The following is a 27,977-nucleotide window of genomic DNA, read 5'->3' on the forward strand; positions in this document are numbered from 1 at the left end:
ATCATGCAATATACGAGAACAAGCATAGTCACCACCAAGAAATTCCAGCCACAGTAATTATGTGACCACCAGCAGGAATTAGGACGAATATTAATATTTGTTGTATGAGCATAAGGCAGTGGCCTAGGAAAAATTCACTACATAACGTTTCGTATTCCAGTGCTGGAGACATCATAAGCACCAAAACATCTAGAACAGAAAAGAAGAAGAACTGAAATTAGACAAGTTGTGGGCCTCTAAATAAAACAAATAGCGCCAAGTCCTTCCCACTATGACATCCATAACAAAAGTCGGCGCGACTCACTAAGGAATCGCTCCTACCGATTTCGTCCAAATTTTTGGTATGTACAGGTCTTGGCCAGAAATAAAAGTGATAGGAGGAGGAAGCTTCAGATGCCAGACATTTAGAGAAAACAGTATTTTTCGGGCGGGTGGGGTGAGGCATTAGCCATTTATATTAGCGTGGTTTTCAGGCAGCAGTTGTTGGACCGGAATGAGTACAGAACGGTAATACCAAATTTGTGGGTCGTGTGATCGAGCCCCTAGCCGGAAACATTGTTTTTTTTATTTTTATTTTACTTAAACTGCAAATAAATGAAGGTAATACTTAAAATATTGTATTTAATGTGATGAAACTCTTTGCGCCGGAGATCAAATTTCTTCTGTGTATTGACTCGTGGGGAGGACAAACAAATCCACAGTTATATAACGAGATTTTTCAAGGCGAAGAAGGATTGCCACCGTGCAGTATTAAAGTGATTCTTACCAAATACACACATCTAGTGCAACCGTGCGATCTCATCAGTGAATGAATCTGATCAGAAAGCTCTAAAACAGCTCTTATCTCGTGGAGAGAGACGAAGAAGAAGTCACATCCCGAGAAGACTGCATCACAATACTCTCCATTGTACATCACAAGCTATCCCCACCACTATTTGGCAAAATGATGAGTTTACTGTCAAACTGTGCGATGAGAGAGAACCTTTTATGAATGTAAACCAAGTATGTTATTGATTAGAAAATTTAAAACAACCACATAACTGTAACAATGGAACATCTATAATGTGTGCAAGACGCCGAGAAAATTACTGTTTCCGCTGTTTTTAGGAAAATACACTCCTGGAAATTGAAATAAGAACACCGTGAATTCATTGTCCCGGGAAGGGGAAACTTTATTGACACATTCCTGGGGTCAGATACATCACATGATCACACTGACAGAACCACAGGCACATAGACACAGGCAACAGAGCATGCACAATGTCGGCACTTGTACAGTGTATATCCACCTTTCGCAGCAATGCAGGCTGCTATTCTCCCATGGAGACGATCGTAGAGATGCTGGATGTAGTCCTGTGGAACGGCTTGCCATGCCATTTCCACCTGGCGCCTCAGTTGGACCAGCGTTCGTGCTGGACGTGCAGACCGCGTGAGACGACGCTTCATCCAGTCCCAAACATGCTCAATGGGGGACACATCCGGAGATCTTGCTGGCCAGGGTAGTTGACTTACACCTTCTAGAGCACGTTGAGTGGCACGGGATACATGCGGACGTGCATTGTCCTGTTGGAACAGCAAGTTCCCTTGCCGGTCTAGGAATGGTAGAACGATGGGTTCGATGGCGGTTTGGATGTACCGTGCACTATTCAGTGTCCCCTCGACGATCACCAGTGGTGTACGGCCAGTGTAGGAGATCGCTCCCCACACCATGATGCCGGGTGTTGGCCCTGTGTGCCTCGGTCGTATGCAGTCCTGATTGTGGCGCTCACCTGCACGGCGCCAAACACGCATACGACCATCATTGGCACCAAGGCAGAAGCGACTCTCATCGCTGAAGACGACACGTCTCCATTCGTCCCTCCATTCACGCCTGTCGCGACACCACTGGAGGCGGGCTGCACGATGTTGGGGCGTGAGCGGAAGACGGCCTAACGGTGTGCGGGACCGTAGCCCAGCTTCATGGAGACGGTTGCGAATGGTCCTCGCCGATACCCCAGGAGCAACAGTGTCCCTAATTTGCTGGGAAGTGGCGGTGCGGTCCCCTACGGCACTGCGTAGGATCCTACGGTCTTGGCGTGCATCCGTGCGTCGCTGCGGTCCGGTCCCAGGTCGACGGGCACGTGCACCTTCCGCTGACCACTGGCGACAACATCGATGTACTGTGGAGACCTCACGCCCCACGTGTTGAGCAATTCGGCGGTACGTCCACCCGGCCTCCCGCATGGCCACTATACGCCCTCACTCAAAGTCCGTCAACTGCACATACGGTTCACGTCCACGCTGTCGCGGCATGCTACCAGTGTTAAAGACTGCGATGGAGTTCCGTATGCCACGGCAAACTGGCTGACACTGACGGCGGCGGTCCACAAATGCTGCGCAGCTAGCGCCATTCGACGGCCAACACCGCGGTTCCTGGTGTGTCCGCTGTGCCGTGCGTGTGATCATTGCTTGTACAGCCCTCTCGCAGTGTCCGGAGCAAGTATGGTGGGTCTGACACACCGGTGTCAATGTGTTCTTTTTTCCATTTCCAGGAGTGTATTATCCTACCCCAAGTAAATAATCAACTGAAAAATAATAAAAGTATTTAATTTCACACAAGACGCTCTCGTGTACTCCTTAAAATTCCGTCCTCGAAATTTATTTGTAATCCCAAATTTTCCTTTACCTTTCCTTTTCATGACTTTTACGAAAATATTAATAAACACAATATATTGAGCATTAGCTTGGATTATTTACAGTTTAAGTAACTTAAAAATCGAAAACAATAAATTTTCTGCATGGGGACTCGATCCAACGCCGCTCGTATTACCGCTTGTACTCCTACCACAGCGCAGACTGTTACCTGAGAGCTACACTAACATGAATGGTTCATCCCTCGCCCGACCAGCACCAGAAATGCTATTTTCTTATAAAAGCTTGCCTGCCTGCGTATACCATGAATTTGGACGAAATCGCTTATGATGAATAGGTGCAGTCTCCGTGTAAGCCATCTTAGGCAGCTGTCTGATAACGTGATGAACCGAGCACTGCCTGGATACTATAGATTTAGACTATCATAAGTAAACGTGGACTACGGTAGTTTTCCTAGTAGCCTAGGTCAGTTAACATCGTAACCGCATTACCTGAGCTTCCTTAAGTGTGTTACATGCCTATCGGGCGTTACTTGATTTCCATCGCTTTGCGTATGCGGTCAGTGTCTTACTGTAGATACCCCTAGAAACCGGAATTTGTGAACCGTCCGGAAACTGAGTGAGGATATATAACGGGCCACGTAACCTACGGAACATTTTTGTTCCACGTAGTTATCCTCATGTCTGTTACTAAAGTATAAACGGAATTTATTACAAAATTGAAATTTTCGATGTTTAATTCATGTTTTATGCTGAAATTGTTGATTTGTGGCATGAAACAAACGGATGTCGCCGCAAAAGTTTTTAAAAATACAGTTTTATCACATAGCTCTAAAAAAACGTTATTTCCCCAGTGACAATTTAAAATTTTAAAAAATTCTAACCAAAAATATATCAGACATGGCGTCAATACGTAGTCTAACTTAGTTAAAACATGTTTCTGTTATTCATAAACAACTTTAGCGTTTGTCAATAATAACAGGAAATACTTGCCTTTGATCATGATGAAAAACTATCTATTGAGAACAAAATAAAAACAATAACTATATAATCTTTTTAAGTTTGTGCTTGTAAACTGTACATGCATCAAAATTATTATAATTGCCTTGGTTACTTAAAAGGGCAGAAACTACGCAATTAACTAATTTTTATTACTCATAAAATGACATTCATGTTCTGTAAGAATGTAAAATACACATTGGACTAACACTGAATGAAGTGCAGTTCTAATTATGTGCAAAACAAACAACCAAACAAACATAAAAAACGAAGAGAAGTCGTTGGCTCCCTGTGTCTCTCTTACACATTCATTTAGGTTTCTGTCCCAACCAGTGCTATCAATACTTCCGGTAATCCTAAGATTTACTAAGGCAATTATGTACTATACCAGAACTATAAAACCGTAGTTTTGGTAGAATGTAACTCTAGTAGAATCATTATGAACAGTTTGGCTTTCTGATTCGTTAAAGCCTCTAATGATGCCTCCAGCATTGGAAGACGAAACTTTAGACAGACAATTATGCTTCGACCACGACATTACAAGCCCTGAAAGCTTGTCTTCTATTGTTAAGACGAATAGCTTCACTCTGTTGATAATTGTCAGTTCCAGTGTTCTAAACGAATTTCCTAATACGCTACAGACTCCGATCCAAAGATAACACCATAACAGTGAGCAATATTAACTATAGACTGGCAGTTCATTTATTCAGATTTGTTATCACAACTCCATCTGCGGTTGATAGTAAAAGAGATATATACAAATACATTATTAATTGAAAAATGAACAGCGTTATCCACTAGTGAATCTAACTGTGGCACAGGGAATGAACTAAACAAATACAAAACCCGTTGACCATCTTTCAAATGCAGAGGTTGTTTCCGCTTAAAAACTTCTGCACCATAGAAGACAACTCGACCAAAAAAAATCAGTTTAAAACCAGTAAATGGCTACCATAAATTTTAGTTTCTAAATCGTAGTTACAGATCTGTAACTACGATTTACAAATTAATATTTACATGTATTTAAACAGTAAAGAACATTCCTTATGTTTAACAGCCTTAATAATAGAAAAACCTACTGATGATGCTGCAATAGCTGTGAAACATGTCTGGGACAAAAAACAAAATTGTTTGTTAAAAGCGGACCCCACCCAAAGACATATATTATTGTTGAAGCAAACACAGACAAAAGAGCTTCAACTTCAAGATGATTAAACAGTGCTAATAAACAACGAAAAATCTTGAAATTAATGATTGTATAGCTGCGCATACACAAAAGTAAACACATGCAGCATGCGGGTAATAAACAGATAGGCAACAACAAATTTCGAAGGCATCTAAATTAATAGGAAATGCTAGTGAAATAATTCTTGGAAATTTCACACATATAACGTCGTTACTTTAGTTCGCTTTAAACATTTAGTTTTATTTTTGATGGAGCATTATTGTCGGTTTCTTAGATGAAACATACGTGGCGCACAGATTATTTGCTACAGAAAACCCCTTACGTACTCGCATAGGAAGACATGTACATAGCATGTGTTCCCCGTGTACCACGAATACGTAATTCAAATACCAAAAATGCGCTGAAAAACGCACAAAGTGAATTTCATTTTAGTAACGATATACACCATAGCTTCAGTTTCGGAGTGGCAGTAAATGTAAGTATGCATGCGATCAGGTTACAGAATTAATTTACTTCGGACATACATAGCAGAGTTCCGTATATATTGTTGACACTATGTTACTTTATATTGAATACGTACCTTCCATTTGCTTCCAGTTGGTTTATCCACGCACCAAGATATTCTGCCAATGAATTCTGCCTCGAGATTCTGTTAAGTGATTTGAAATCACACGATGTCGCATCCGGGTGCCCCGCGCTGCTGGCTACCTTACGACTCTGGCTTTATCTAAAAACTGCCCTTTTCCTGTCTAACTGCTATTTCTACATCCTATTCGTAGTGAAAAATAGCAAATACTCACTAAATAAATGTCATTCATTTCAACTGTTAGCGAGGTGGCACAGTGGTTAGCACGCTGGACTCGCATTCGGGAGGACGACGGTTCAAACCCGCGCCCGGACATCCTGCCTTAGGTTTTCCGTGTTCTCACTAAATCACTCGAGGAAAATGCCGGAATGGTTCCTTTCAAAGTGCACAGCCGCCTTCCTTCCACATCCTTTACTAATCCGATTGGACAGATGACCTCGCTGTTTGGTCCCCTCTCCCAGATCAACCATCCAACCACAAAAGTTCATCATCGCTCAACATATGGCGTGCTCGAAGTGCATATTGCGCGCCAAAGATATGCTAAGGAAAATAACCTGCTTCACCTAGACGGGAAACAAAAGAACACAGAAAACATTTTCCAAATTTATCATTGCAATGTTACTCGCACATTTTTCTTTGTTGCTCTCCAAGTACGGCGAAACAATGCTATAAAATCCCATGAGGACTATAGCACGTAAAACCCCAAATGTCATGTCTAATAAAGCTGTATGTTTTCCTTTAATTGGCTCGATCAGTAATTTAATTTCTTGTTAGTGGATAATGGAGTATTATCTTCAGTAGGGCAGTGCATAGCAACCCAAGTAGTGTTCACGCCAGAATGATAATTGTCAGATTCATTTTCATCAAGAAAAGATGGCGGGCCAAATTTCTCACCAATCAATAACATGATTTAAATTGTTGGGTCTGGGTAGGCGTATCCGTGATCAGTACTAACAGAAAATCAGTTAATTACTGAAAATTAACTTCAATTGATTCGTTATCTACTTTTAAATGCATCAGTACATATTTCAGTGTGCATTAACATATTCGCTCATTGCCGCAAATAGTAAATTGATTTTGTTGTATTGAATCTTCCACTGCATTGAAGAACCCAATGTTAAAACGCAGTCTCCCACGGCTCAGGCTTTTGACTTGAGGTATTGCAGCAAGCTGACCTTTACAGATCGCTGACGATTAAATGCGTTATTTGCAAACAACCTGTCTGGTTTTGACAGCAACGGCAATGGTGCTCGGAGAAGTTAAGCTCTGTAGGACTTGTTTCCATCGGAAATTCTGACTGGGAAACTGAAACGGCAAATTCAAAACCGGGGTTGGCCATTATATTTCGTTTCTCGAATGGCAAACGAACCGTGGAAATGAAGTGACCACGTTCTCTCTGTATTTCAAAAGCTTCTGGCAAAACTTTCAGGTAAATTTTTTTTTGGCATTCACTTTTCGTACTTTCTCGCGTTTGATGGAGAACTCCATGTTATCTGTTTTGAAAAAAAACAGTATTTAACTTTATTACATCTTGTCACGGTATGAGTATGTATTTCTGCGTTAAATGATGATGCTTATTGCCCCTGAGTTTGCTTTGTAGTGTTAGTTACAGAGTGTGCAGCAAAAATATTCTACATCGAAATGCATGTTTGTACATGGGATTGTGTGGTATAGTGTGAAAGCACTTCCACCGTACTGGATGCTACTGCATTTAGTAAACTGTATTTATAGCGAAGTTACTAGTAAAGCCAGGGATGTAAACATGGGAGTGTGTGTTATTTGCTTTTAAATCATCATTGGAAAGGAGAATGACAGTAGTACATTAATTTCTGCTAAAAATTATTGTCCTTGGCACCTGTTAATAGCGTGTGAACTTATTGGCGTAACTGCTGTTGTATTTTTAACATTTGCAGGGAAGAATGCCTCACTAACTAAGACTACAAAACGTACTCAGTGGCAAGAAGCAACATCACTCAAAGCAAAAATACATATTTATTCCGTAACAAGATGTGATAGAGTTTAATGATAAATCTGTCAAAAGCTGCTAGAAAGGAGGCGACATTGTCAAAAGCTGCTAGAAAGGAGGCGACACCCGGATTCGTAAGCAGGAACGAATAGGCATGAATCCGCAGAAAACTATGCGACGATACCAGCCCCCATTTTAGGTGAAACAAAAACAAATATGGAATCATTTACGCCACAAAATATTAAGAAACAGAACAGAATACGAGCAACATATTCAAAACGCAATTCCAAGAGTGCAATACTCACGAGATCGCTTGATAATGAACATAGTGCGGTGAAACGAACTTGCGTGTGATGTCATGTCAGATGATTTTGACCTGTGCTAAAGTGCAATTATTTACACTTGTTGGTAGTTCCACGGTCGAAATTGCAATATTGTGTTTGGCAAATAAATAATTTTACAGTCAAAAGGCGACCACGACACAATTTACATAATTTTACGTGATGTGAATCACAGTTACGATAAGTTAATCTTAGATTTTGATTTACACATCTCGAAAGTATTACTTTGAAACGTCACAAAAACCTTTCGGTTTCCAAGCAGGTACTTTACTGGTAGATTACGGGGTCCGTCTGTACAGGGGAAATGGAAAAATTATCATCTAAATGGCGTATTTTGAATTAAAAATATGGATTTTCGTGCCATATTTTGCTCGTATTCAAAGTTCACTGCCAGTACACTAGGAATGCTGTTGTCCTGTTCTGCTTCCGTATCATAATATGGACCTTCTACTTCTTATGTTTTGTTGTTATATGGTGCAAAAGTCTTAATAATATACGCCAGAGATGAGCCAGCAGAAGAAACATGTAAATGGAATTTTCAGTAAAATGATCGGTTATAAATGGACTACCATTTAACACAGAAAAAAATTGCAGTCCATACAATTAGGTTGTAGGCAGCTAACGGCAATCAAACCACTATTCAAGTTATTTTATGAGACTGGAGGTTTCAGCGCTTCCGGAGAAATACCATGCACACACTACTGAAGGTAACAAAGGCAGATAAATGCGAGGACCGTCGCACTGAAAGCTTAAAAGCTCATCTATCAAAGTTGCTAACAAGAATAATATACGGAAGAAAGGAAAAGAAAACAGCGAGTCTCTTAGAGGACTATCATTTGGGCTTTGGGAAAGACAGAGGCACCAGAGAGGTAGTTCTGACGTCTGTAACATATCGTTTCCGGACCGCACCTCTTTGCTCGTTCCTGTGATTATTGTGTATGCCATAGAAAGATGTTTTTCTCTAGACTAAATGTATTGGGCCGATTTTTCCATAATCTTCATAAATGGGCACTGATCTGGGCTTATGAGGCCGGTTCAGAGGCGAGTGATTTCCCACGATGGCCGTTGTTTTCCAACACCCAACACCCGTTGTGTTCGTGACAGAAAGTAGCATCGTACAGAAGCGCTTTAAGAGGGAGCAGCAAATGGACGATGAAAATGTTTGCGTTCTGCCCTTGATTCTGATTGTTACATAATTTAGCACGCCGGTTTGGAGCCGGAGAAATTGACGAGCCAGTCGGGAGCCCTCGCAGGGTACAGAAGCCGTCTGCCCTCTGGAGTGGAGGAGGTGTTTTCGTAGCGTATGATACTTCATGATTAACCGAGTTATTTCGTGCAGTACGAAAAACTGATAGGATTCGTAAGTGCACTCTCGGCGGTGGGCCTGTACTTTGGGGTGAGTCATTCAGGTTTCATGTGCGAGTGTTGTCTTTTAGCTAGTGAACAGACACTCAATAGACAAAGATTGTAGAGTGAAATATCTAGTTGGACGCAGGTGTTTAGTGATCGGAACGGACTTGGCAAGTTTATTGCTGAATCCAATGAGTCTCACTTGTTTCTGTGCAAATTTGAGTGTGGTAATTTATGTACGATTTTTTCGCCTGACGATTTTGAACTGTATCTTATAACTGTTTTGCTGACGTGGATATTATCGGCGGAAATTGCTAGCAGCCAGTTGGAGGTGGTGTATGAACTGTTAGCGGTAAACACATTCCAATCGAGTGGCTGAACCTCGGAATCTTACTGAGAGTAGATCAGTAGCCACAAGGCTTGTAGTTATTGACCTTGGAGTAGTGAAAACTTTAACCTTGTGTCGTGGGTCAAACTGAGGCTGGTGACTCTTATTTGGAGTGATTACATAGACACAGTAGTGCATAGAATGACCCAGAAGAAAGTGTCTGTCAATAAAATTGATGTAAGGTGTTTGAAACTCATAAAAATAGGAATGATCTGTGTGTGTGTGTGTGTGTGTGTGTGTGTGTGTGTGTGTGTGTGGGTGTGTGGGTGTGTGGGTGTGTGTGTGGGTGGGTGGGTGGGTGTGGCACAGAAATAGCAGGCTTTACGAGTGTCTGCTCCATGGTGTTTATAACCTAGCTCCAGTGTGGATATAGATTGACAAAAATGTGTTTTTTGTAGGCCCTGCAGTGTAGGCTGCACTGCAAAACAGGCATGTTGTGTGGGAACGGTATCGGCCTACCACATTAATCTGCTTTGCAGGGAAGCTTTCATATCAGAGGCAAGAAATGGTCTTTCAGGCCCCAATATGTAGGCTGCTTTGTATGTCTCATATGTTATGTTGGAGTAGTACCAGCTTGCTTTATCGATCTGCTTTGCCTGATGGCCTATACATCAGGGGCAAATAAATTATTTTGAAGCCCCTGATGTGTAGCTTGCATTGCATGACAGGTACATTGTGAGGAGTACAAATGGTCCGCTTTATTGAACTGTATCATGTGCCAGTGAGCATGGCTAGGGACAGGTGAGTTGGTTAGAGGAGGGGGAGGTGGAAGTGGACAGAAAGAGTGGTGGAGGGGGAGACACATAAGAAATGTGGAAGGTAGGAGGGTGTTGGTCAGTCGGAAAAGGAGGAGGGGGAGATGGATATGGAAAGGGAGAGGGGAGGAGGATATGGTCAGAGTGACAGAGAGGAAGACATGGTTAGAGAGACGTGGTGGAGGAAATGGACAAAGAGAGGGTTAGGAGGAGATGAAGAGACAGAGAGAGTGAGTGGGGTGAAGAAGATAGATAGGTAGAGGTGGGAGGATGAGTTGGGGAGACAGAGGGAGGAAGAGGTGGAGACAGAGAGCAGGAGGAGGTGTGGCAATATATATTGTTTGAATCCATAAAATGGCGAAGCAGTGGGGAAAAGGATAGTATACAATATGCACAAGAACCAAGAGGGAACAATAAGAATGAAAGGCCAAAATATGATCAACGACGAGAACTAGAGAGAGATTTAAGACTGGGATTAAATGTGAGGGTGAAAGGAAGTAAATGATGAAATTCGCTGTTGACATTGCTAACCACAGTGAAAGTGAGGAAGAATTACAGGATATGTTGAATGGAATAAGTACAGAACATGGACGGTGAGTAAACCACAGAGAGGTGAATTTATTGAGGAGTGGCAGAAATAAAACAGTAGATAAACTTAACATCGAAGTTGGGTACTACATAGTAGACGAAGTAAAAGAATTCTGTTATCTTGAAAGCAAAATAACATGTAAGGAAGGAAGCAACGAGAATGTAAGAAGCAGACTAGCACAAGAAAAAGGATCTTCCCCGCAACAAAATTCTACTTGTATCAAACATAAGCCTTAATTTCTAACGAAATGTCTGAGAATCTGCGTAAGCGAATCATGGAATGTGGGAAAAACCAAAGAGATGATCAGACCGTTTAAAATGTGGCGTTGCAGAAGGCTGTTGAATACTGAGTGGACTAACTAGGTGAGAAATTAGGCTATAGTACGCAGAACCTGCAAGGAAGGCAATATTTGAAAAAAACTGACTCGAAGAGACAGGACAACATGGTTTGCTTTAAGACATCGGGAAATAAGTTTGACAGTGCTAAAGGAAGCTGTAGATGGTAAACCTGTAGGGAAAGACAGTGACTGGAATATATCCAACGAATAAGCCCAATCGGGCTATCCTCAAAATTAAGTGCTAGACCTGTTTCACTTCCTTCAACGCTCTTTTAGAACTAATAATGTCTGTGTTGGACAAGTGGCTTTTCGCATTTCCATGGCTTTGTTAGCACATCTGGCAGGTAGTGTACAATTATTGCAATTTAAATTAACAATAAAAATAATTTAGGGCATCTGATTTGAAACCAGTATGCTATGATTTGAGATCTCCGTCTTTATCCTGCAAACCAGTAACGCTTAGGAGAGGTCTTAGTGACAACAAATCCTCTCTACATCATTCTCCTACACCGACCTACCTTACAGTTGGGCTAAGGGGGAAGTGACAATGGTACACAAACTATCCTCCGCCACACCCCGTAAGGTGGTTTGCGGAGTGCAGATGCAGACGTAGTTTGACAGAAGTTATTTCAGGGGAAGAGGACAAAGTGCATGAAGTGCATATACTCGGTACGCTATGTAAAAATCGGTTCACGTTTTGTGAAGAAAGTATAGTGAGTTACACTATTAGCTATGGTTCCACAACCTGAGGGTGCTGTGCGCTGTACGATCCAATCACGAGTTTATACGGTATCAAGACAAATAAGCCTGTACAGTGGACAGTTCACGTCGATAAAAGTACATGCTTATGCGTTCGTCGCTACGCAACTCATAGGCACTCTTCGGTACTCTAGCTAGAGGTTTGTCAGAATCATGAGCAGACTGTATAGTCTCAGATTTCCTTCACCGAGGGCTCGGTTGCTACGCCAAAAGGGCTGCCAAGCCTCTATAGTGGCCAGCACGAAAACAGGGCTTCAAGGTCATCTCATTCCCCGTCCAGCCATCCTGATTTGGGTTTTCCGTGATTTCCCTAAATCGCTTCAGGCAAATGCTGGGTTGGTTCCTTTGAAAGGGCTCGGCCGAATTCCTTCCCCGTCCTTCTTTAATCCAATGAGACCAATGACCTCGCTGTCTGGTCTCCCCCAACCAACCCAACCAAGGTCACCTCGCCGTTTTACAGCATTGACAATTTTTTTATAGTGATAATTTCAAATCTTTGCAAAAATTCAAAAAAATTGTTGGGCAACTCTATTTTCAGTCTAGAATGTGATGGAGTACTTTCCAAAAGAAAATTCTCACTAGCTGCTAGGAAAAAAAATGAAAACTAACGTTACAAGAAATTTTGGAGGAAAATAATGTTTTACTTCAACCTGCGGTAGTAACAGAATCACTAATGTAACTGGACTGAAAGAAAAATATACAAACATCCTCAGAGTTTACAGATGCATATGCTGCATCTTTTATTTTGGGAGCATAAAAGTATTCTGAGATAAAAAATAAAATATTGTATGAGGTGTGAAACTGCCGACTGCGTAGCGAAAAATGTAGTTGCAGATGAATTTTCGTTCTGTAGGACTGCGAAGAAACTTCCCGAGAGAAAGTTGTTCAGAAAACTACAAAATTTTTTTTGGTAACATTTCAGACATCTTTACTGCATCGTATCACGTACAGAGGCAAATTACTTCCCGGATATTCCGTGCGCAGCAGCGCGCGAGTCATTCTTGGCCGTCGCCAAGAGTTTTGTTCGGACGGCTCGCTTTAATATGACCGAGAATATTCCCTACTTCTCGAAAATATTTTACTGGCTGCTAATAAATATCCTTCGTCATTGCATCCATCACTCAAAACGCAAGTATACGCTACACAAAAGTAATTTTAGTTATTTTGAAGCCAATATTTTCACTGAAGTCGAGCAAAATATTTGTTCGAAAGGTTTTGTGAAACCCAAGTTTTATCTAAATTTGCTGTAAGCCTACTATTCTCAGCACGCAACACGTGCTTAGTACACAAAAACCTCGTTCATACTACTCTAATGTCCCTGTCTTGTGTTACAAATTTCGTCCATCATTACAGTTTCTGAATTAAAATCCAAGTGGGTGGAGAAGGCAGTGCATTGAAGTGACTAGCCAGAATAATCAATTTTATCACGGACATTACCCTATATTTCTCTAGCCATCGGATACTATCCTCTTTCATACTGAAGTAATACAATTCTTCATTCTAGCTTTTTCTAAAAGTCGTCAAATATCATAGATTTCTATGCTCTTCTTTGAGAATCAGAATAGGTGTTGGGATTGTTCTGATGTTACGGCACTGTTTATATATACAGTCGATACAGAAGCACCACAACGTTTAGTCATTTTATGAACTGCATTTACCCGTACTACGAAACAGCCAGTAAATCCTTCTTTGAAAAAAAAGGAGTTAAATTTCGAATGTACAAGTAAACCGAATGCAGTAACATTATATCCGAATACAGGTTTTTAGGAAAAACTGTTGTTAATTAATGCAGAATTGTCAATCTTATTTTAATTGGCAGTTACTGTCGAGTCAACTAGTCACCACCACTTGTGAAAAATTTATCAGACGCCTACTGTAAGGGAAAAACATTCGCAGTATGTCCTCTATAACGGAAATGAATAGAAAAACATTTAAATCAAGTCAGCTTTTTACATTGACGGCACAAACCTAAACTGAAGGATCTTCTGGCTCCGTGTCTTCAGATTCACTGTCGCTTGTTTCAGCCAGGTGTATCATCACAGTTTCCACAAAGGTGTCTCTTAAACCCTGCTTCAAGAAATCAGTTTATTGCAATGTTTCTGCGTGGTTTACGCATGTCTCCCAGTCCTGCTGAGTAACATTGTCAAGAACTTCGTGTGTTAGATTCTCGACATAGCAAGTTTGAAAGTAGTATTTCCTTTCGGTAATTCTCGCTTTACTCGGGCCCATATAAACTCAGTGGTATTATACTGGCAGTGATACGGTGGTAGACGTACCACTTTTGGTGTCCCATTTCGTTTGCCACTTGATCTAATTCGCAAGTTTTTTTGCCACCTACGATTTCTTCCTTAGACAGGAGTTCATCCTTCGTTTCATCGACTGAAAATGAAACATTCTTTCTCTTTAACCACTCCATAATATCTACCTTGCGTCAGTTTGAACGTGGCAGCTTTTCTATCTGAATGGAGTGGTAGCTGGATTTATCCATCACGATAATTGACCCTTCTTCCAGGGCAGACAGCAGTCGATTAAACCAATTCTTAAAAATTTCTCCATTCATTTCTGAATGGTAATCGGTTTGGCAAGAACTTTTCCCACCACTGAAAACAAGTTAGGGCTCTGGTACGAAGCATGTGGTTAATGAACCAACGTGGGTGGTGATGCCTCTACCACTAGGCACTTTCAAACCGCCGTTTCCGTTGGAGTCGTGCCAAGTTTCATCCAAGTACACTACAGCCCTGGTGTCTTCAGCACGCAAGAAGTGTATTGTACGCAAAAACTTCGCTCTTATTGCTGTAATGTCTCTACGTCCCATTAAGAATCTCCGTTCGTCATTACACTTCTTGAATCGGAAACCGAGGGAGCGGAGAAGACGAAGAACGAAGGTCTCTGAGCCCGAGTAATTAATTTTTTCACGGAGGTCGGCCTGTATTTTTTTAGCCGTTGGATAATCTCCTCTGTCGTAATATCCAAGTACAATTCTAAGCACGAGCTCTTTGTTAAAATCGTCAAAGTCAGTTGATTTCCGTTCACGTTAGTATCCCTTTCTTGGAGAATCGAAACACTCATTCATGTCTGGAGATCCTGCCAATGACACAGATTTGCTAATACAATTGACTTGGAGATACCACACGCTTTAGCAATAAGTTTATGAATTGGCGCAAAATTTAAGTTATTCCTCGCTTCTTCATTGTCGGCCAGATCAGTAAAAAACTTGAGTACATTCGGTATGACAATTTTCGATTGTTTACGAATGACTTTCCGCCCTTTACGCACACCGACCGGAGGAGTGCTACAAGTAGGCCGTTGCTCCTGCATTGTTGTTCACCACCGAACACACGTCAAAGCATCTTTGTAAAGACAGTAAGACACTGAGATCAGACTTGAACACTCGATATTGCACGGTAACACTGAGCTCTCAGCTGCTCTGGCCTACAGATTACAGAAAACTAAAGGACCGGTAAATCCTGTGTGTGTATACTGCTTATTTCTTACGTGCGAGCCTCTGAACGTGATCTGACTAATACCTGCCAGACGGGATGGTGACCCAGCCTAACATTGTTGGACATTGCATTTTCGGTACGTACTTTCCCTTGATACGCTGCCCCTGTCTAAAACTCCTCATTTCTCATAAGTAAGGCGTTTAGCACTGTTGTAGAACTAAGTAACCAACAGAAGCCGGGCTGACAGCGAAGGGCAGGAGGGAGAGAGTGCCGGTTTAACGAGCGAGGGCTGTCAGAACTCCTTTTAAGAAAAGCCATAAAAGCGGCCGTTAGCGGCTTCCCGTACACAGCGGAGCAGCGGTGAATCCCGGCAAAGCCAAATGTGACGACGCACTCGCCTCTGTAGGCACTCCGCCCCCCTCCCTATCCCTCCTTGTCCTGCAGCCATTCCGTGAATCGTGAAAGCAAGTAAGAGTCCTGTGGTTTTTCTCCGCACTGGCTGAACCTGCCTTGAATGGCAGGCGGTCATTGAGTGTCTGTTGGCATCCACAACGTTACGGACACATCTGTTGTTCGAACAAATCATATCTATTCAATGACCAACCGAAGCGAGCCTTAATATAACTGAACTAACTTATTGAACAGGCTGATACCTTTAGAAATATCAATATGAAGTTATTGCGAATACATTTGTTGAAACACCAAGTATATCATCTATCTTTTTATGCTAACGTGAACTTTGTCCTTAGCTCGTATTTGTCAACATGACTTCTGTGAAATTCGACAGACAGATGAAGCTGGCATAAATGATTCTCCTTTAATGATAAGCATCAGAGAAATCACATTTCTTTGAAGAAAGAAATAGTGGCGCAATTGTAAACTGAACTCTAAACCAGTGGGAATGTGGTACGACTTGTTCCTGTCAATGCAGCCATATGCATTGGTAATAACTGTCTAAACGTGGAATAACTAGATCGTTCAGTCTTCGTCTGAGCAGACCCATTCGTCTTGCTGTAGTCTAACTTGATGTCGATACGGTCTCATTTCTTTATAGATAGTGAGTTCAATTTTGGAGATTTGATCAGTTGAAAAAAAAAAAAGAATCGTTAATCTTCTAACTGATTTGATGCGGCCCGCCACGAATTCCTCTCCCATGCCAACGCTTTCATCTCAGAATAGCACTTGAATCCTACGACCTGAATTACTTGTCTGGTGTATTCCAGTCTTTGTCTTCCTCTATAGTTTTTACCTCTACAGCTCCCTCCAGTACAGTGGAAATTATTCCCTGGTGTCTTAAAAAAAGTCCTATCATCCCGTCCCGGCCGCGCGGAATTGCGCGGCCCCTCCCATCGGAGGTTCGAGTCCTCCCTCGGGCATGGGTGTGTGTGTTGTCCTTAGCGTTAGTTACTTTAAGTTAGTTTAAGTAGTGTGTAAATCTAGGGACCGATGACGTCAACAGTTTGGTCCCTTAGGAATTCACACACATTTGAACATCCTGCCCCTTCTACCTCTCAGTGTTTTCCATACATTTCTTTCCTCGCCAACACTGCAGAGAGCGTCTTCATTCCTTACCTTTTCAGTCCACCTAATTTTCAACATTCTGAGGCACTAACTTTCAGATGCTTCTATGCTCTTCTGTTGCTGTTTTTCCACAGTCCACATCTCACTACCATACAATGCTGTTTTCCAGACGTCATTCACAGAAACTACTTCCTCAAACTGAGTCCTATGTTTGATAATAGTAGAGTTCTCTTGGCCAGGAATGCCCTTATTGCCAGTGCTAGGTTGTTTTTTATGTCTTCCTTGCTCCGTTCATCTTGGCTTATATTGCTCCCTAGGTTGCAGAATCCCTTAACTTCATCTGATTCGTAATCATCAGTAGTGAAGTTTCTCGCTGTTCTCATTTGTGCTACTTCTCATTACTTTCCTGTTTCTCCGGTTTTCTCTCTGTGTATTTGTTTAATAGTTACCATTTGCCTGCATCTCTAAGTTTTACTTGTAGTGGCTCTTTGGTAATTCGTTGTACGTTTCTATATAAGTGGCTCTTCCGCTCACAATAGAGAGTTCAGTGTTCCGGAGATCCGTATTCCTCTCATGGACAGTAGCCGATGTCGGTAAGAAAAATGTTTTACATAACACCAGCTAATATGAGGAGCATAAGATGATGTGTGGTTTTCATTTTTGGAGAGGAGTTTGGGTTTACATGAGGTGCTGTATGCTGAGAAGATTTCTTGCTCGTTACTCCAGACATCAAAAAAAGTTTTGCATCGCCTCGGTTCTGAGAGTTCCGTAACCTGTACAGAAAATTGGAATGGAGATCAACATTAACATCATTTCCGCCCTTTTTATTGCTTATGAAAAGCAAACATTGCATGTTGTTCCACCATACAGTGAGACCTTTAGAGGTTGTGGTCCAGATTGCTGTACACACCGATACCTCTAATACCCAGTAGCACGCCTCTTGCAGTGATCCATGCCTGTATTCGAAGTAACAAGTTCATCAAAGCACTGTTGGTCCAGATTGTCCAAAACCTCAACGAAAATTCAGCGTAGATCCCTCAGAGTGGTTAGTGGGTCACGCCGTCCATAAACAGCCCTTCCCAATCTGTCCCAGGCAAGTTCGATAGGTTGATGTCTGGAGAACATGCTGGCCATTCTAGTCGAGCGATGTCGTTACCCTGAAGGAAGCTATCCACAAAATGTGCAAGATGGGGGCGCAAATTGTCGTCCATGAGGACGAATGCCTCGCCAATATGCTGCCGATATGATTGCACTATCGGTCGGAGAATGGCAGTCACGTATCGTACAGCCGTTACGGCGCCTTCCACTACCACCAGCGGCTTACGTCGGCCCCACATAATGCCACCCCAAAACAGAAGGGATCCTCCACCTTGCTGTACTTTCTGGACAGTGTGTTTAACTTGTACGACGATTGTCTGGCTGAAGGCATATGCGACACTCATCGGTGAAGAGAACTTGATGCCAATCCTGAGCGGTCCATTCGGCCTGTTGTTGAGCCCATCTGTACCGCGTTGCATATTGTCGTTGTTACAAAGATGAACTTCGCCATGGACGTCGGAAGTAAAGTTGCGCATCATGCAGCCTATTGCGCACAGTTTGAGTCGTAACACGACGTCCTATGGCTGCGCGAAAAGCATTAATCAAAATAGTGGCGTCCCTGTCAGGATTCCTCTGAGCCGTAATCCGTAGGTAGCGGTCATCCACTGCAGTAGTAGCCCTTGGGCGGCCTGAGCGAGTCATGTCGTCGACATTTGCTGTGTTTCTGTATCTCCTCTATGTCCGAACAACATCGCTTTGGTTCACTCAAAGACGCCTGGACACTTCCCTTGCTGAAAGCCCTTCCTGGCACAAAGTAACAATGCGGACGCGATCTAAACGCGGTATTGACCGTCTAGGCACGGTTGAGCTACAGACAACACGAGCCGTGTACCTCCTTCGTGGTGGAATGGCTGGAACTGATCGGCTGTCGGACCCCCACCGTCAAAATAGGCCTCATGCATGGTTGTTTACACCTTTGGGTGGGTTTAGTGACATCTGTGAACAGTCAAAGGGACTGTGTCTGTGATACAATACCCACAACCAGCGTCTATCTTCAGGAGTTGTGGGAACCCGGGTGATGCCAAACTTTTTTGGGGTGTGTATTTTGTACTGCTCGCGATGCGGCCATTCGCCCCGAGCGCGCAGCGCAGTCCCTGACGGCGCGCCTCGTTGTGTGTGCAGCGGGCGCGGCGCCGTCGGTGTGCCTGCGACGGAGCCAGAGCGACCGGCAGGTGGCAGGCGGCCCGCCGGGGCCCGGCGCGGCGCCCTTCACGGACACGATGCGCCTCCGCCAGCGGCAGCGTCACGCAGCCGCTGCCGCCGCCGCCGCCTCGCGGCCCGACCCGCGCGGCCTCTGGGGGCGGCAGCCGTCGCTGTCGCCGTCGCAGAGCCGCCAGCGGCTACTGAGCCCGGCGCGCCAGCGGCCCCGCGAGCCGCCGCCCCCGCCGCCCCCGCTGCAGCAGCTGCAGCCGCCGCCGCCCGTGGCGCCCGGCCGCCAGCGGGGCCGCGTACGCGCGCCGCCCCTCGGCCAGCTGCGGAGGCAGCTGCCGGCGCGGCCGCCCTCCATCTCGCTGTCCATGTCTACCGACGACCTCAGCTATGCGGCCGCCGGCCCGCGATCGCCGTCGCCCCTCTCCGAGCTGTGTCTGGACGTTCCCCAGGATCCCCGCTCCCTGCAGGTCAGTATCCTCTCGCCTTATGCCTTATACAACCGTCCGCGTCCACAACACCACCGACACTGTTCAACCCAAGTCGAATTAACAATGAATCGTCCCTGTGCCTTGGCTGACTAAAACAGGATGTCCATGAGCTTGAGTCTCCAGGCTATTACAACTTTCTCATCCTTGACAAACGGACGCGTGGCTCCAACCTAAATCTCTTACTACATTTCGATATCAAATGGAACACCAATCTGCCGTCTATTTCCAAACTTACATTATTTGGCTACCAGTTCAGCGATTTACTGCGCCACCTTCAGGCCCCTGATCGACGTGTAGGAAGATTCCACCTCGGTTCTGGTCAAAATACGGGCCAGCAATATTGGTTTTAGTAGATTTCTGCTTGCGATAGCGATCACTTGAAGGTCGGCAGCTGATGATTGTTTGTCGGCAGCTGATGGTTGAAGTGATCGCTATAGCAAGCAGAAATCTACTAATACCAATATTACTGGTCCCTGTTTTGAACCGAGCGAGGTGGCGCAGTGGCTAGCACACTGAACTCGCTTTCGGGAGGACGACGGTTCAGTCCCGCGTTCGGCCATCCTGATTTAAGTTTTCCGTGACTTCCCTAAATCGCTCCAGGCAAATGCCGGGACGGTTCCTTTGAAAGGGCACGGCCGACTTCCTCCCCCGTCATTCCCTAATCCGATGAGACCGATGACCTCGCTGTCTGGTCTCCCTCCCCACACAACACAACCCAACCCCTGTTTTGACCAGAACCGAGATAGAATCTACCTACACGTTGGTCAGGGGCCTGAAGATGGCGTAGTAAATCGCCGAAACAGGTAGCCAAATAAAATATGTTTGGAAACTACACGGCTGAAAGGTATTTCGTTTGACATCCTGTATCGAACAGCCGAGTCCCGTAACCATGGTTGAAAAGATGGACATAGAGACTGTTAATACATCTTTCTTGTTTTTGCACCATCTTAAAAAGTTACATCCTTTCCTCCTCCTGGCTTTTATATGCTAAAATGTATGTATAAATGGAATTTCCTGTAAGCGAGAATAATTACGAGTACTTATTTTCGTTCGGGCTTTGACTCGTGTTCTGTTGTTTGATACTGCTAACCTCGTCAATATGCTATTGATAGATAAAGTTACGCAGGGTGCCAGAAAAATGTATTCCATATTTTGAGAGGTGGTCATATGAACCAAAACAAGAAAAGAATTTCCAGTCAACATGGTCTCTAAAATACATACCGTAAGAGCTGTGAGTACTTGCTCTTCCTTGCTACTCTGAAACACTTCTGTTATACTGCAAGCTCTTTGCTATTACGAACGGGAGGACGTGAAGTTCACTCCAAGCCCCCACCACGCCGTAGCGGAGAAATGAGAAAACTGCTCCCTATTTGGCGGGACGAATACGAATACTGACCTGTGATTTATAGCATATGAGAGACAACAAAAGGAAATGAAGAACAAAATAAAAGGATGTTTAGCCCGCATCTCGTGGTCGTGCGGTAGCGTTCTCGCTTCCCACGCCCGGGTTCCCGGGTTTGATTCCCGGCGGGGTCAGGGATTTTCTCTGCCTCGTGATGGCTGGGTGTTGTGTGCTGTCCTTAGATTCGTTAGGTTTAAGTAGTTCTAAGTTCTAGGGGACTTATGACCACAGCAGTTGAGTCCCATAGTGCTCAGAGCCATTTGAACCATTTTTGAAAAGGATGTTTTCTTCACAATTCCTATTAAGTAATTAGCTCTGTCATAAAATTATTCTACTTTCCAAATTTTTTGCATTACATATCCACCAAAAGACGGAAAGTTGTAAATAACTACTGAAGAACGTAGGGTTCGTTCCTTACAAGTATGGGCGACAGTGCTTCAAGTTTTAGATTCAAGATCGTTCCATGAAACTTCTGAAGCAGCAAATAGTGATATTAGTTTATCATTCACTAAGTTTTTCACTTTCTGTTCTTGTTCGATATTTCTTGACGCATACTCTGCATCTGTCTCTTGCAGTTTTTTTCAGTCTTTAATTTGTTTTTGCATGGCACAATTTTATCTACCTTACTTTCCCCAATTTTACCGTATTTTTCATTCATCTCGCCACGATTTGAATAACTGTAATCACAAATATTACTTAAACTAGCCACTTCATTTTCACATTTTTTCGGACAGTAAGGATACAAAGTCCCTATGAACGCTATTTGCACCTGTTACGTCATTCTATATGTGACATTTTATCGGATATTTGACATAGTGTACTAAGTGAAAACACAGAGTTAATCTGCAACTGGCGGCTTCAGTATGGGAGCGCCACTGAGTGGTCTAGTTTTACTAAGTCTGCCATTCCTCCACAGACGTTCGGACACCTCACTGCAAGTGTTCTCAGCAGAGTTCAAGGCTCCTTAAAAGGCATGGCTGGACACATTCCATATTAGTGTCGACAAATAGGTGTCCGAATATTTTTGATCAGATAATGTACATTGACGGAATTAATGGCACTGAACTCTTGGAGGGTGCAATCGCTGATGATCCCGTTGTAATAGCCCATTGGAGCATAGTAGAAACCGGGTAGTTCACAACTCTTTGTAAGGTTTAGGTGGTTCCAGACAGACGTGAGAGACGCCGTACAGTAGTGAACAGCATAAAGCAGTCGTCACACGGGACGAGCCAGCTAATGTTGACCTGCACGCAGAGAGGGTATCCAACGTCACGGGACACAGCGCCATCGGCACGCGGACGTGATTTTGCGCTCTCAGCTCCGTCCCGCGGCAGTTATTGGCTCTATTTGGCTCGCAAACGAAACAGTTTGTTAGCTCTTCATGTATTCTGGCTGTGGTACACATAAATCCGTGAACATGTCCAGTCATTAAGGAAATCGGCTTACAAATCAAAGAAAAGCAGTTGTGACAGAGAGCGGATTTATATTTACCTAAGGGCAAGTATTATAAAAGTTGTTGCTATTGCTTTCATAAGAAAGTCACACAACCTTTTAGAAAATCGAAAGGGAAAAACAAAAATTGGACGCAGCAGGACGCGTATCTTTGTACCTGACGATGCTCTGTTTCGCAACGTGGGGCCTCTGCTAAGAATGCTACGCTGAAGGTATGCAATTAGCGATCTTGTATTTTATGTTGCCGTCTTCTACCGGCTTTAACCGCCAAACTGTCATTAACTGACATTTAATTATAACAAATCCTAACAAGGAGGACACGTTTTTCATGCATCTTCAATATGCCATTTGCTTGAAGCGGTTTACTTGCATAACACGCTTGCTAAACGCGAAAATAACTAAATATGAGATTTCTTTAAGCACCAGTATGACGTTTCCCATCATTTTATTACAGCAAATCGTACCAGTAACGACTCTTTCTCGAGACATTCAATGTCGTGGTGATTAGATCATCATCATCTTCTTCTTCCTTTCAAGGATTAGGCTGTTCTCTGTTTCGAACTCACAGAAAAATCGTTCCCATCTTTTTCTAGGCCTTCGAATATATCGTTTCCCATTCGGTTTCTAGTTCAGGATCTTCTGAGGAATTCTGTGACCTAGCATTCTCATGAGTTGGTGTTTCCAATCTTCACGATATTTTTGAATTTTTTCATTCAAGCTCAAAATATTTAATTCTGTTCAAATATCTTCGTTTCTAACCATATCTCTTCTTGCGCAGCCGTTCGTCTTTCTTAGGAACCTCATCTCTGCTGTTTGAATTTTGTGCTCTTGTTTTTTTTTGTGGTAACCAATCTTTCGCTTCCGTAGGATAACACCGGAACCGCCATTACTTTATAGAAGTTCATGATGGTTTCTTTTTGTACTTTCGGGCCAATGTTCTGCTAATGGTGCCACAGACAGCTTGGAATTTGTGTATTTTATTTTTCAGTATCAGGGTTCAAATCAAAACTTGCAGCACAGGCTCGAAAAGAGCTTTGAGACACTTGTTCTAAACCTTAATTATACTAAACAATTTTTGATCTGACTGGATATTTTCTAGGGGACTGATGACCTCAGATGTTAAGTCCCATAGTGCTCAGAGCCATTTGAACCATTTTTGGATATTTTCCTCGCAACGCCATTATCTGTGTTTTGTTACTAGAAATTTTAAGTTGTACTTCTTGTAAATTTTGTTCAGCTGTATTCTGATATTTGGAGGTCATCTTCATTCTTTTGAATAATAACGATGTCATCAGCAAACAAAAGTACTTTCAGGTATTCCTCATTCGTTATCTTATTTCCCTTGTTTACTTTACATTTCCATTTGCGAAGAATGAAGTCAATGTAGATATTAAAAAAGATAGATGAAAATCCACATCCTTGTCCAACGCCTTGGTTAATAATTATTTCTTCTAGTCGAGTCCTACCTGTGTTTATTACATGCGTATAGTTTTGTAAAGTCTTTTCACTACCTCTACTAAGTGATAAGGATATCCACATTCAGACACAATCTTCCGTAGGCTATCACGGCTCACACGGTCAGAGGCCTTCTCAAGGTCGATAAAGGCCATATGGGTTTCCATATTAAATTCTCTGTGTTTTTCTATGATGTTTTTAATTACAAACACATTGTCTGTGCGTGAACGACCTAATCTAAATCCAGTTCGTTCTTCAGAAATAATAGCTTCAGTGATAGTCTTCATGCAGTTACTGATGACCTTTGAGTATAGTTCGTAGCTAGTGTTTAGAAGACTTATGCCACGATAATTTTACAGTTGTTACGTTTCCATGGGTATTGGATTCTGCACTTCGACCAACATTCATTTATTAATTGTAAAAGACTTGTATCTAGTGGTAATCCTCCATATTTAATTACTTCTGCATTTATTCCATATATTCCCTTAGCTTTTCTGTTCTACATACCTTTCAAAGCCTGTTGCAGTTCGTCCATGGATCTGCTTGTTCATTGTTCATACTCTGTCCAGTGTCATCTTCGTCCTTCTGTGAACACCACAAATACGTAAAAGATTTATCCATTCTTCATTGGGTATAATGTTTAGTGAGGCAGTGTCTGCTTTCCTCTCTTTGAGTACTTGATTTATTGACTCGCCTTCTTCGTTTGAAAATCCTCCATCATGAGACTTAACTTGCGCAGCGCTCGTAACACAGCCAGGGGATTCTAAAATTAATGGCAAACTCACAAATAGCCTCGGATACAGGTGGTGCTTAGAAACAGAACATATTCATAGGGTGTAAGGGATAACATCATACCCACCAAATGTGGGCTTCTTCTGACCATGACAGATACAATATGGCATCTTGCTCTCTGACTGTGACGCCGTAGGGATGGAAATTTTTTGTAAAGTATTGATATATATTGTAGCGATATTTATGAACGCTATAGATGTTATAGAGAAAAAGTATCGATATTTTGATTTGATGTCACGAAAAATCGATATTACGAAATATCGATATTTTTGCCCCGTCCCTACATGTGATAGGTCCTGGGAGTGAAAGAGTGTACTTACCATAAACATTTCAGACAGCAGGAGTCCATTTTCCATGAAATACTAGTGTAGTAACGTGTGTGACTTTAGTGCCGAGACTACGTTACTTTTACAGTGCGTCTATCTTTTCGTCATCCAGGCACTCAGGGCAATTCTGCCTCATAATTGGGAGAAGGGAGTGGTAATTTCTGCCGTTCTCATACAGTTCTGTCACCAAACTTGTTCGTCTTGCACCTCGTACCTATCATTTACAATGTTAGAAATGACACACGGAAGTAACTGACTCTCGTCAATATGTAGTAAGGGTACAGTTATGGTCATATCTGGTGCTCATTTGTAGTATTGAATTCGAAATTAAATTAAGCTCATCGTAAGACTTTTACTGTCAGACTGCACGTATTGACAGTAGCTGGAATGGGCAAGAAATATGCCGATGAGAACTATAGTGGCTATGAGTCAAGAAAAGACAGACAACAAAAAACATAACTTTAGATCCTCAGTATTTAATATCGAATAATCGACGGATCCTTAACTTCTGTTCAGTGGCATATGTCGATATCGTAATGAAAAAATATAGATACCTCCACATAGCGATGTTTTTTGCCATCTACGATGTAGGGAGCATTCTTGCTTCCTACTGTTTCTACTCCACGTGGCACGTTGCCGAAATATTGCGGAACATATTTTGTGTTTCACGTGAGGAAGGATCCCTCAATGTGAAATAGCAGGATGTGACACCAGTAAACTCTTAGAGTGCCAAGTCAATTCTTCCAATCCATATGTGGCACACAGCAAACCAGTGCTTAACAGTGTTGGTTAAAAACAGTCTTGGTTGCAATTTTAGTTTTTTTAGTTTTCAACGACGCGTTTCGCCTTATTTGGGCATCTTCAGGTTATCTTAATTTGGTATTTCTTAGAAGAATCCTTTAGTCACTGTAGCCATTTTACTGAGTTTAACGAAGGCGATGTTGGCCTGATATATTCGACGATGCCCTTTGGCTACAATGACTAAAGGATTCTTCTAAGAAATACCAAATTAACGCCGGCCGAAGTGGCCGTGCGGTTAAAGGCGCTGCAGTCTGGAACCGCAAGACCGCTACGGTCGCAGGTTCGAATCCTGCCTCGGGCATGGATGTTTGTGATGTCCTTAGGTTAGTTAGGTTTAACTAGTTCTAAGTTCTAGGGGACTAATGACCTCAGCAGTTGAGTCCCATAGTGCTCAGAGCCATTTGAAATACCAAATTAAGATAACCTGAAGATGCCTAAATAAGGCGAAACGCGTCGTTGAAAAATAAAAAACTAAAATTGTAACCAAGACTGTTTTTAACCAGTACTGCCAAGTCAACATTAGTTAACTCGTCCAGTGTAAAGACGGCTTAAACAGAACGCTCAGCGCAGTATTCTGGTGAGCCGACAGCCTGGCGGGCTGGCCTCCGAGCCCGCTGTCCGTGGCCCGGCAGGCTGTTCTCAGCTCTCAGTCTACGCAGTCCGTCCGGTGTAAGCGCCGAGGACACGGGCTGGGCGTGCTGAAACCTCCGCGAGACGGAGGCCTGACGAGTGCAGTGAGTGACCGGTTTTGACGCGCAGGTGCCCGGCTACGGGCGGCCCAACTCGTGGACGACGTCGGCGGAGGGCGGGCGCGCGGCGTACCGCCTGCTGAAGGAGCACCGCAACAGCGACCCGGGGCCCGGCCCGCGGGCCGCCCTAGCCGCCAGTGCAGCCGCCTCCGCCGCCGCCTCCGCCGCCCCCTCCGCCTCCTCGTCCACATCTTCCGAGGAGGACAGCGGCCGCGGGGGCCGGCTGCCGGCCACGCCCACCACGCCGCCCGCGCCGCTCGCCACCGAGCAGATGTTCGAAGACGACGGCGAGATGCCGCTTTTCATGCGCCGGCCGGACCCCGACGACTCGACGGCCGACGACTGCCTCGTGCCCTCCGTCGACGAAGACAGCGCCGGCGGCAAGGCGGGCCGCACCGTAGTCACCGTCATGGCGCCGCCCTCTCCCGGCGTACACCGGCTACAGGTGAGGACTACCTCTGTTTCCTGTTACGGCGCTGGACATCTTCCAAAACGAATTAAAAACAGCCTTGACCGCACTAAAATACACTGAAGGAAAAAAGTCGCAACCCCAAAATAATAATTAATGTAGAGTTACGAAATTTCGGGAATACATTTGTCTATACAGGGTGGTCCATTGATCGCGACCGGGCCAAATATCTCACGAAATAAGAGTCAAACGAAAAAACTATAAGGAACGAAATTTGTCTAGCTTGAAGGGGGAAACCAGATGGCACTATGGTTGACCCGCTAGATGGCACTGCCATAGGTCAAACGGATATCAACTGCATTTTTTAAAATAGGAACCCTCATTTTTATTACGTAGTCGTGTAGTACGTAAAGAAATATGAATGTTTTAGTTGGACCACTTTTTTCGCTTTGTGGTAGATGGCGCTGTAATAGCCACAAACATACGGCTCACAATTTTAGACGAACAGTTGGTAACAGGTATGTTTTTTAAATTAAAGAACAGAACGTAGGTACGTTTGAACATTTTATTTCGGTTGTTCCAATGTGATACACGTACCTTTGTGAACTTATCGTTTCTGAGAACGCATGCTGTTACAGTGTGATTACCTGTAAATACCACATTAATGCAATAAATGCTCAAAATGATGTTCGTCAACCACAATGCATTTGGCAGTACATGTAACGACATTCCTCTAAACTGCGAGTCGTTCGCCTTCCGTAATGTTCGCACATGCATTGACAATGCGCTGACGCATGTTGTTAGGCGATGTCGGTGGATCACGATAGCAAATATCCTTCAACTTTCCCCACAGAAAGAAATCCGGGGACGTCAGATCCGGTGAACGTGCGGGCCATGGTATAGTGCTTCGACGACCAATCCACCTGTCATGAAATATGCTATTCAATACCGCTTCAACCGCACGCGAGCTATGTGCCGGTCATCTATCATGTTGGATGTACAT

At 43.4% G+C, this 27,977-nt stretch overlaps 1 protein-coding gene across 1 annotated transcript in view; it reads left to right on the forward strand.

Moving 5' to 3' along the window:
- The first annotated feature begins 19,405 nt into the window (after positions 1-19,405).
- The window catches only part of LOC124605614, a 116,977-nt gene continuing 108,405 nt past the window's right edge, over positions 19,406-27,977 (forward strand). The window contains exons 1-2 of the mRNA XM_047137421.1: positions 19,406-19,567; positions 26,576-27,010. Of these exons, the coding sequence (XP_046993377.1) occupies positions 19,466-19,567; positions 26,576-27,010 (537 nt within the window). The 5' untranslated portion in view covers positions 19,406-19,465. The remainder of the gene's footprint in view (positions 19,568-26,575; positions 27,011-27,977) is intronic.

This window comes from Schistocerca americana, chromosome 3, assembly GCF_021461395.2.
Source record: "Schistocerca americana isolate TAMUIC-IGC-003095 chromosome 3, iqSchAmer2.1, whole genome shotgun sequence".
NCBI classification, from domain to species: Eukaryota; Metazoa; Arthropoda; class Insecta; order Orthoptera; family Acrididae; genus Schistocerca; species Schistocerca americana.